General features: G+C 41.8%; 1 protein-coding gene across 1 annotated transcript in view; it reads right to left on the minus strand.

Annotated features, from left to right (window-relative positions):
* Positions 1-12,256, minus strand: part of arhgap5 (Rho GTPase activating protein 5) — a 66,793-nt gene that overhangs the window by 40,164 nt on the left and 14,373 nt on the right. The window contains exon 3 of the mRNA XM_031321334.2: positions 11,759-11,912. Within this exon, the coding sequence (XP_031177194.1) occupies positions 11,759-11,912 (154 nt within the window). The remainder of the gene's footprint in view (positions 1-11,758; positions 11,913-12,256) is intronic.

Raw genomic sequence — 12,256 nt, forward strand, 5'->3', positions numbered from 1 at the left:
AATAAAAAGACAAAAATAATGTTGTTTATAAATCTCCATATTGAATAACAGATGACAAACTGATTGGACCACTTATTTGAAATCCATCTCAATCTGTCTGGTTTTTTTTTTTTAGTACTAAATGCCTAAAGCAACTCTAAATTAAAAACAACACGTGTTCTGTACTGTTATGATTAACACGTTTAACTCCGTTATCAGGGGTTTTGATTAAGAAATGCAAAGCAGCAGGGGAAATTAAAAACTAAAATGATAAATTCCATAAACTGACATAAAAGTGCATTTAAAATGAAGAAAAAAAAACAACTTCGAAAAGCAAAGTTTCAGACTTGTTTTACTCAGTCAAATAGCCGATGGAAGTTCTTCTGAAAGCCCGTCTCCTCCCTCCATCTACCCCTCCGCACATTACACTAAGTGCTGGGGAAGATAACAACCAATGGGACTTCCAAATGCATCAACATCAAGGAGCCATTTAATCTCTCTCTCTCTCTCTTTCCCCCTCTCCCTCTCTCCCTCCCTCTCTCTCTCTTGCAAAATTCCATTTCATGTCCCTGGGGACGAGGAAACATTTAATAAAACTTCTCTAATCGAGCTCGGCAGCAGGAAGCTGTACGGCCTCGCTCACGCAGTCGCAGCCGTCTGCTCGGCAACTGAAAGACGTTGCTTCTTCTCCGAGACCCGGTTCGCCAAGCGGTTTCATTCTCAGACGCCAGACCCATGTTCTGAGATCTTTTATGTAAGCAAAAATTGACTCTATTGTGCTTATCTTATTGGCTTTAGGCCCAGAGGGAGCCAAAAATGAAGTTTCACAGGCTGCTGGGGGTTCCACGCAGGGCTGGATAGTTACATTTTACTGATATGTTATTCACTGGAAATGCAACATTTCAGCAGGGGTTCACTGATACTAGATGAAAATATATGCAGCCTGAACTGGTGCAGACTGGAGCCTGGGGCGTGTGTGCTTTAGCCATTTTTAAAATACCAAGATGTCAGCGATTTTAGGTGAACAAAAGAGCATTTTGGAAGAAAACAACTGAGGCTCTCCTGCACTGCTTTGCATACTCCCTTTCACCTATTTTATGAAGCATTTTACCATCACGACAAATGAAGCAAGAGGATAACTATTTACCATCTGATGAGACGCACAGATGTTGTTTTATTTGTTTTAAAAAAAAAAAAAAGTGTGTTTTTTAAAAAGCTAGCTTGTGCAGTGATGTGGTAACCTTTTACTGCGCCGCTAAAGAGGCAACATGGCTGGCATATAAAATGTGAAGAATTTGCATACGCACCCAGTTAATTATTCACTCCTGCGCTGTATATTGATTAAATTCATTTAAATGGCCCAAGTTTAAACGGTGAAACTATCTTTATAATTCATCATTTTAATGCCGAAAAAGTTACAGATAATCAATCTTTTCTGCCTACATTTTACCCTCGAGAAAGTAAAACACTCCTTTAACAGACAACTACTGGACTAATCTAATGGAAATCATTCCTGCCACATACCATAAAACTGTACAATAACTCACAGCTGTGTGTGAGATAGCTCCTTACCTCACACATTACGATATTAAACTATTATGCTACTTGCACACTGTTTACTTCATATTTAATACATACACATTTTATTTTATTACATTTACTATGTATGTAGGTTGAATATTTGTATTCTACACTTATGTGTATGTATATACATATACACACACATAAGTGTAGAATACAAATACATACATATATATATACACATACACACCTATACACACACATATATATATATATATATATATATATATATATATATATATATATAAATAATATATATATATACACATATATATATGTGTATATATATATATATATATGTATACATACACACACATATATATATATATATATATATACATATGTGCATTCTTTTCATTTCTCTAAGTATATTTTTTGAGTAGTAGTTCTGGTATTTTATCTTTTGTTATGTTGTTTTTTGCCAAATTTATTATTTCTGGTATATTTCTTGAATTTCCTTATGTGTGTGTGGTCTCGTAACTGTTACACATTATTTCCTAGTTTGGGATTAATAAAATCCATCCATATCCATCCATCCATCCATCCATCCATGAAGACAGCGGTTCAACTAACTTGACGGAACAGGCCGTCCCTGTGTCTCCCTCGAGGACAGTTGGACGGTGTGACTTTTTTGTTAACAGGGACGTCCCCTGTAATCACCGAGCCGCTCCGCCACCTGAGCCTCTGCCGGGGGACACCTAACAACGCTGCGTTCACCCGCAATGCAGCAGTCATTTTTCAAAAGCTACAAATGCTGTCTGAATATCTGTGAGAGTTCACTCTTCGTACAGAGAAAGGTTGCGGCGTGCGTGAGCAGGAAACTTTTGGCAAGTACCTTGTGTCACCTTCTCTACAATAACTATTCATCCTCCTCTCTCTTTAAATACAAAAATCTTTTTACCTTCTTCTTAAGCTTTCATTTCTTTTCCACTGCACTTCTCTCTCAGGAGTATTATCAGCGCTCTGCGGCTCTGACCCCTTCGCCTCCTTCATATTGGATGTTAGAGCTTACCGTGGAAAATATAGAGTAGAGATTTGTGCTGGACCTTGTACAGTTGGGTCATCTAAAAGCCCGATCCCCTGACTGTTGCATTTTGCAGAAATGTAAGGTCAGGACCCATCAGTGCGCTGTAAAGGCCACACACAAAAAGAGATAGCCAAGGCAGAGGCATGGTTAGCCCTTCAGAGACTGACGGACAAATTCTTCTTCACATACAATCATTTCCCATAGATAAAGTCATATACGCCGACACGCATTCACGTTTCCCTAAGAAAGTATGTGTATCGTAGGCTGACCCAGGTATTATGTCGGTTTAGTCACTCAACACTTTAATCGATATCTCTATCATTCATAGCATTTCTCCCCTAACTGCATCCCTATATGCAGCATTTTCCCTCGGTTTGGAGTTTAAGGATCCTCCCTCAAGAAAATGTTATGTTTTTCAATTAAAAAGTATGCAATTTCACATCGTTTTGGACCATTATTATCACCATATCTGTCTAAACCGTTGGAAAAGCTAGAGCAGATAATAGATAAATAACACTCAAAAAGCTTAAAGATAAGATCTTTAACCCAAGTACATGGGTATAGATCTGAGAAGAATCTTTTAGTTTTGATGCTCACATTGATTTTACATTCTGCCCAAAAGGGCTCGGGTGCAGCACCTAGACCTTATACTGGCCAGCCTATAAGAGGGTGGATCTTTCACAACTGTGTACTTTCTGGTTCAGTAGAGACAAACTTGACAGCAGAGAGGACTTGTATCCAAAGCAAAGACATTATGCAAGATCTCAAAAAAAGTTTGGAAGTCAGATTAACCAGTGGTTCCAGTAAAGCCGTGTTTTATCAACACTTCAGCCACCATCCTTTGTGTTTTGCTCCGGCTGGTGTACTCAAACAAACAAAGAATGTATCGGGCTTTTACATGGCTGGGACCGATTCAACGCTAAAATGTCTAGAATGGTTGGAGACATCACTACTATAAATAGATGATACACCACGTCCTTTAACACTAGAAGTGCCGGAATTCCATAACTACTAGAACTGCCGTGAGCGGTCATTCTGACCGCCAGATTCCAAACTCTATAATCTCTCATGATAAATACCTAATTGCGATATTGTATTATGTATTGTGTTAGGATATCTTTAGAAAAACGTAATTACACCGAAATGTACATTTTAACGAGTTTAATTATACATTTGAGTAGTAGCCTAATACGTGTTTAAATAATTCATATCATGGCATAGTAAACCGTAATTATTTCATACATTCATATCCCGAAAAATATGGTGTGGAAATCCATTCAACTTAACTCATAACAGCCAAATAACAATTAAAAGTATCTTATTTGAACATTTAGCTATAACCTAACCTGGCACAGCCTCCGTTTTGGTGTCTGCTGCGGTGCGCAGCGCTGCTCAGACCGTGAGCCGCTGCCCTTTTTTCCTCCATAAACTCCGCTCTCAGCTCCTCTATTGCATGAACTCCCTCCGGACAATTTTACTGCTGGTGCACTCCTTGGAGAGGATGTGTGCAATGATTCCAGCCAGTTCGAGGATGTATAAAGTTATATGAACATGTAAACAGCCACCGGCCATCTACGTGTTCCGCGCCTTTCACAGAGCGAGCGCCCGGTGTTTGCCTTCTGATTCAGAACTCAGTCCCTCCACGCCGTAGTAGCCTACGTTACCGACTCTGGCTTTGCCTTCGGCCCGTCGGTGATGCCTACACTTGTTTACTTGAGACCGCTAGTTACGTTTCTCTGACAGAGACTATGGTAGTTACTAAGCAACCAAGATGCATCTTCAACCGTTAAAAAAAATTAAAAACAATACTGCGAAATTCCAAGCGGTCAATATGACCGTGTATGGGCGAAATAGGTAAAAGTGATTGGATTTTCTTTGCCTTTTGTGTAATGTATATAAAAACTATTTAAAATTAAAATACAGACTCTTTTAGGAAAAGTCAGGCAGCAGCAGGATTGTATTTTTTTATTCAGCAAAGTTATTACACATATAAATTTCAAAACGGTCAAAATGACCGTCATGGCCGTTCTAGTGTTAACACCACGTTTGTAGCTGGGTGACAATGAAAGAAATGATAATGCCGAGAATACAGGCTATTGACCTTTCCTACCATGGCCGTATTATTTTCTTACTTTCCTAAGTTCCTTCCGTTTCAGTTATTTGCTTCAATTAACTTACAGAGAAGGACATTTTGTAATCCTGGATTGTTGGAAGTAGTGCGTACATTCCCCGTGTCCCCGACATCTAACAACAAATCCATGATTTTTCACTATATTGAGCATTTTTATAGACTGTCTATTCCGGTTTACTGTGTTATTACTGACCTATATCACTAACCAGACCACTATTTGCACTTTACTACATTTCAGCAGCGTTATAGACTGCCTTTTCATGTATATTGTGTTATTACCATATCACTTTCGAATCTATCGTCTTACTTACACCTCACTTTGCGCCGGCTTTGTAATTGCCTACTTAATCTTCACGTCGTGTAGCCTATTGTATTCTGTATTCCTGTACTGTATTGAATGTGAAACTGTATGTTGTCCTGCATGCTTATGCTTTTCTTGGCCAGGTCTCCGTTGCAAATGAGAACCTGTTCTCAACGGCCTACCTGGTTAAACAAAGGTTAAATAATTAAATAAAAATGAGATTATGAAGAATGTAAGTAGATATGGATGGTTGACGGATAAAATAAGATCCTAAAAGCAGATCTTGAACTGAAAAAAAGAATCAGATACCTGTGGATAGAGCTGTAACAAAAGTTATACAGCATATCACGTTGGAATCTCCTTGGCGGACAGATTCAAGGACATTGTTTTTTTCTTTTTTAATAAAAAAGCAGATTTACATTTGGCATTTTCTGAGGCAAGACAACAACACATTATAGATGTCTATCTCAGTTAATACATCCCCGTCTCACCTCAACAAAGCTGAGGCATGTTGGCAAAGCTGGGTGCTCAGCTTTGATTTAAAAACAGTGTTTTCAAGGCCACCTATTCTTTGTCGGAAACCTTGAAGACTTTGGTTAATTTTGTTCTAAAAAAATCCATAAACCTTAAAAGGGTTTGCAAGGCCCTTGGGAAGCCTGTTAGTTGGATTATAATTAGAATGTGATGACTGGGACGCAGTCAGAAATTGTTAACAAGCTCATCTCTCCTAACGGGAAACGGAGAGGCAGCGAGCACAGAAACAAACATCGTCCTCATTTCATGGCGGAGTTTCATCTCAGAGTTTCTTGGAACACGTCTTTGACGCTGCACCCTTAAAACAATACTCTTGACACAGACATATACTTAATTAGCCCCTCCTGGAAAATGTCATGTTTAGTTTCTTTGTAATTCCTTCGGAAAATAAGAGTTTTGCATTCAATCTTGCAGGTCGGAAGGACGCCGACGTACAAACCACATGGCACAGAGTCTTATCACTTACACAAACCCAGCAAATAAAGGTCACACACACACACACACACACACACACACACACACACACACACACACACACACACACACACACACACACACACACACACACACACACACACACACACACATCAACACTTTCAGTCACATTTATAGTCTCGCTCTGCCTCGCACATTAAGTCACAGTTTTTCCTCCCACACTTTCTGGTCTGAAACCACAGACACCACAATTAAGCTATCATCACCTCTCTGCCTCTGTGCCTCTCGGCAGGCAGCTGATTACATGTGGTGAAACCAAACCAACCGGCAGCCTGGCCTCCCGGAGATTACCGCTCCTCACTACAACCACAAAAAAAACAACAACACTGAATATACTAAGCTTGTGGATACGACTACTGCATATCTTTTTCTGTGGACGGGAATCAATTTGCTAATTAATCCGTTAGCCTATCAACAAAAGATGAATCGGGAATGATTTTAATAACAGATTACGTTATTGTTTAAGCTAAAATGCCAAACATTCAGTGGCTTAAGCTTCTTAAAATATTAATATTTGCTGATTTCTATGACTAGAAAGTAAATTGAATGCATTTGGGTTTGGGAATGCCAAAACACGTCATTTCAAAATGTAATTTGACTCTGGGAATCATTGTATTATAGGCCAAACAATTAGTCGCAATATAATCAGTTCATTCATTAATAATGAAAATGATTGTTAGTTTTACTGGTTAATCAATTAATCATTTAGTCTAAAAATATGCTATATATATGTGCCCTGACAGTAGCTAGGTAAGGACTACTAGCCAGTCAGAAGCAGAGTATGAGGGCGTGCCCTGACAGTACCTAGGTAAGGACTACTAGCCAGTCAGAAGCAGAGTATGAGGGCGTGCCCTGACAGTAGCTAGGTAAGGACTACTAGCCAGTCAGAAGCAGAGTATGAGGGCGTGCCCTGACAGTAGCTAGGTAAGGACTACTAGCCAGTCAGAAGCAGAGTATGAGGGCGTGCCCTGACAGTAAGGACTACTAGCCAGTCAGAAGCAGAGTATGAGGGCGTGCCCTGACAGTACCTAGGTAAGGACTACTAGCCAGTCAGAAGCAGAGTATGAGGGCGTGCCATGCTAGCAGCTAGGCGAGCATTATAACGTGTGTTCCAAAGTGACCACGTTTGTCTCTGAAGTAAAGGCTGGACTACAATAGAGCTGTTTGGAGCAGTTTGTGAACAGTGTTTTCTGTTGGAGATGGTAAGTCCCTTTAGGGTGGACTTTGGGCTTTTTCACTTTGTAAACCTATAACATGCACAAAAAAAAGATATATAACACAATAAAGGAAAGGGAAAAAAACAAAAAAGCATAATATGAGCACTTTAAATATTGTTAACGCAAGCAGCCGTACCAGAACTTTGCCGAGTAAAATCCCAACTTTCAGCTGGACCACACTTGACCCCTCAGTCGCACCGTATACGTGGTATTATGGACTTATTTCACTTATTACGCCAATTAAGTTTGAGTATCTGTAGGTGAAACCAGAAAACAAATCATTTTCTGGGAGTATTTATCCAAAAAAAAAAAGAAAAAAAAACACTACAAAATGTGTCCACCATATAAAGAGGAGGAGAGCTTTGACATTTTGACCTTTCCCTCCAATTAAAGTGACAAGTGTCTGGTGTCAGATGGAAAAAACAACAATAACACAACATAATAGTGATGTGTTTAGGGTTCCCATTGGGACGGTATGTTTCCTCCCACCCAGCTCAGAGGTCAGAGGTCAGAAGGAGCATCAGCTCTGGAGTTGGCAAAGCTGCCGTCTCTTATTTTAGCAGACCTGAGCAGGGTGGATCTCTGCAGACAGAAGGGTTTGAACTAGGGCTGCACGATATGAGGGAGATATGCGATATGAATATCACGATAACCGTATTACTTGTGATAAATAAACAAGATATTAAAGTGTACTCAGTTCAGCGTTTCTGCCGCGCTCAGTATTCTGCTAAAATGCGACAAATGACTTGTTGAATTTAAAAACAAACGAAAGGAAATCATTTCCAACATTCTTTGAGTGAACAAATTGAACATTGAACTGAACACAAAAGACCCCACTGTAAAAAGGAATTACAGAATTACAGTTATATTTCAAAGTGTAGGGTTTTTTTGGGAGTGGCTTTTGTGATTTGTCGCAGCCTTTGTGCCTTGTGTTGCGCCAGCTGATAACGCGATTAAGAAAAAAAAAAAAAATCTATACATTGTGGAGCCCTAGTTTGAACACGGTTTTACCCCTGAAGGAGGGTCTTTCTAACCACTGAGCTATCACGCCAACACCCACAATCCCTTAACAACTGTCTACATTCACAGGGCGAGCCCACCCTCTGAGCTATACAGTCAAATATGTTATACAGCCAGATTAAACCTCTACCAAGGCTGCACATGAAGACTATGTAAACTCCTACCTAGACGCCCTGACAGAGAAACAATCTGAAAGGTCTCATCAAGTTCATCATCGTCCTGCTATGCCCTGCAGTACCCTGCTACACCCTGCAGTGCCCTGCTACGCCATGCAATGCCCTGCTACATGCTACATCCTGCTATGCCCTGCAGTGCCCTGCTACGTCCTGCAGTGCCCTGCTACATGCTGCAGGACCCTGCTACGCCCTGCAGTGCCCTGCAGGACCCTGCTACGTCCTGCAGTGCCCTGCTACGTCCTGCAGTGCCCTGCTACATGCTGCAGGACCCTGCTACGTCCTGCAGTGCCCTGCTACATGCTGCAGGACCCTGCTACGTCCTGCAGTGCCCTGCTACGTCCTGCAGTGCCCTGCTACATGCTGCAGGACCCTGCTATGTCCTGCAGTGCCCTGCTACAAGCTGCAGGACCCTGCTACGTCCTGCAGTGCCCTGCTACATGCTGCAGGACCCTGCTACGTCCTGCAGTGCCCTGCTACATGCTGCAGGACCCTGCTATGTCCTGCAGTGCCCTGCAGTGCCCTGCTACATGCTGCAGGACCCTGCTATGTCCTGCTATGCCCTACAGTACCCTGCTATGCCCTACAGTACTCTGCTATGCCCTGCTACGTCCTGCTATGCCCTACAGTACTCTGCTACGCCGTGCTATGCCCTGCTACGTCCTGCTATGCCCTACAGTACCCTACTACGTCCTGTAACACCCTGCAGTGCCCTGCTACGCCATGAACTACTACAACTACTATTTCTAGTCATAGTTCCAATTTCTTTACTGTGACTATAATTGCCACTGTTCATCACACCCCCAACCGGCACCGTCAGACACCTCCCACCAAGAGCCTGGGTCTGTCTGAGGTTTCTCCCTAAAAGGAAGTTTTTCCTCACCACTGTCGCACTAACTGCTCGCTCTTGGGGGAATTACTGGAGTTGTTGGTTCTTTGTAAATTATAGAGTGTGGTCTAGGCCTAAAATGTCTTGAGATAACTCTTGTCATGATTTGATACTATAAATAAAATTGAACTGAAAAGTTGTAAAAGCTCTTAAAGTGTCTGTATATGAAGCACCTTATACAACAGCAGGCTTAAAAAAAAAAAAAAAAAAAGAGGGCACAAAGATGTTCTCGCTTCATCTGGTGAGAAATGATATTCTAGAAAAAGCAAGGGAGGGGAAAAGCTGTTAAATCCACCCAACAGACCGTCTGGACTGAGAGGGGTTCACGGCACTAGCCATGAAATCTCCAATACACTACTGTCAGCTGGCAGGCGTCTGCACACACACACACACACAAACACACACATACGACGCTGCCTGGGATTAATCCTAAATTTGGTTGGCAGCCACCGACGGGCTCATGTAGATCCAGCTGAATATCAAAACATATTCGGAGGGGATTTTCAGGACAGGAATTAACAGCCCCAGAACGAAGAGAGATCAGACACAAATGCTACCTTTAAAAACCGAAGCGAACACTGTGAACACTGGTAGGAACACAGGAAATACCTTCTTTTAATGTACATACTATGACTATACATGTGCTGCACATATGGAGGAAGATGGAGAGAAAGGGGAGGGGAGCGATGAGACGTGTGTGAAAAGGATTTTTTATGTCGACAGGTGAGAGGTTCCTTCATTCGTTCAGCCACAGCGGGTACGATTACACAACACCTGAATACGTTAAGAGCCATTCTCTAACTTCCACTAATAATAGAACTGATCTCTAGCAGCAAAGACTCTACAGGAGACATTATGTCAGAGAATTTGACTGGGGTAAAAGTAACTTCCAGCAAGAGACGCTTCTTAGAGCTTATTCAAAAAGGCACTAAGCATGGAAAAGAGCACTGGACCGTGTTTAAATACATTATGCAACAAACTCATAGATTATTAAATATGTTTAAAAATGAATGTCAGTGGTCAGAGGGGAAAAAGGTAACAGTTGGGGTAGCTGATTGGGCTCAGAGGAAGCTTTCTAAAAGGCTAAATGTGTGGAGCAAGGCGTTCAAAACGGGCTGGGTTGGAGGTTTGAATCTCTCTGCAGTCGTCCACAAAGAACATAAACAGTCAGAGAGGGTATAAATATCTATCAGACTGATCCGTGCCTTCACAGAGGAATCTCTCAAACTTTTGGTGAAGGCTTCTCTTACAACAGCTGGGCAGGAAGCCAACACATACCCAGCATGCACTGCCTCAACAGTTGGAGCTACACATGTCCAAACAGGCCGCATGTGCAGTTTCAAACTCGGTTAAAGCAAACCAAAGTGCATTGGATGAATTGCTTGAAGTTTTTCCTTAAGTTTTAAAAGTTCGGTTGAGGGTATTTCCAACACTCGAATTTGAACTGGGGATTTGAACCTGCAACCGTTGACCTTTTGCTGGCTGATTTCGAGAGAGTCACAGTATGACTGACAGCTCAGACTGTTAGGTATAAGGCTGCACCTAACGATTGTTTTCATTATTGATACAGCTGCCACAAACAATCACAATTTCCCAGAACCCAAAGTGACTTATTGCTTGTTCTGTCCAATTAGCAGTCCAACAACCCCGAAATACTGAATTTACAAGGACATAGAACAAAGAAAAAGCAGCCGATCCTCACATCTGAGAAGCTGGAAGCAGCAAATATCTGGCAATTTTGCTGCTATAACATTTTATGTGGCACTATTGTTCCAGCAATAACAAACAAAAACCAACCAACAACCCAAAGATACTTCAGGCACTCCTAAACTTTGTCTTGCATGTTCTTACAGTAATCTAATTGTCTATTCTCCCTTCTTGTGTTGATCAATGGATGGCACGTACTCATGTAAATCTCTCTACTGCCATTCCTAAATTCAGTTCTTTTGATCTCGGTAATCTTTTACCATCTTATTTTGTAGTCATTCCAGCAGTGCTTTGGCAACACGTCGAATGGCGTGCCAATAAAGCTCATTGAACTGAAATTGACTTGCATTGACTGGCAGCCTGGCTCGCTGGTTGACGACCAGACAAAACATGCCCGGTTGTTGATATCGGAGCCGAGAAATCTTCTTAGAATTTAGATTCCTGTGCTTCCCTGCTCCCACCCTCTCTCGTTCAATTACTCATTTGGAGAGACATGAGAGGCAATTTCCTAGCAAATGACCACATTTTTGCGTGTAAGAACAAACCAGCTGTACCTTGCAAGTGTTACAAAATACCAGAGAGTGCCTGGTTGTACCTGAACGCGCAGGCAGAAGACAGATAGAGGCAGATAAAAGGAACAAAAACAACAGAACAGAAGAGTGGGATACGAGAGAGAGAGAGACGGATGAAAACGCATGACTCACCTGTGTGCTCGATGTAGTCGACACATTTCTCGATGAAGAGTGGGATGGGTCGGTCCGGGGTCACCAGGTTCTGCAGGGGAACGCCAAAGTAGTTGCTCTCCCAGTTTCTCCGAGTGGGAGGGTACAGAGGCTTGGGGGGCTTGGAAGATTTGGGCTATACAGAGGGGCGGATGAGAGAATAAGAAGAGGGATTGAGATGGGATGATAAGAACCGAGGCAAAGGGAGTGGAGAGTAGAAGAGGGAAAGAGCAGGACGGATGGAGGGGATAGGATCGGTAAGATAAGTAATAAAGGAAGACAAGAGGTAAGGAAGGAAGGAAAGGAATGAAGGGAGAGAGAAGACAAGACAAGAGCCAAAGAAGGGAGGATGAGAGGAGAAAGGGGGATGGAAAGGAGTAAGAAGGAGAGGGAAGAAGGAAGAGGGAAAAAAAAAAGAGGAAATAAGAGAGCAATAGAAAAACAGGAGAGAAGGAAAGGGGAAGTCAAAATGAAGAAAAC

This window comes from Sander lucioperca, chromosome 18, assembly GCF_008315115.2.
Source record: "Sander lucioperca isolate FBNREF2018 chromosome 18, SLUC_FBN_1.2, whole genome shotgun sequence".
Taxonomy (NCBI): Eukaryota; Metazoa; Chordata; class Actinopteri; order Perciformes; family Percidae; genus Sander; species Sander lucioperca.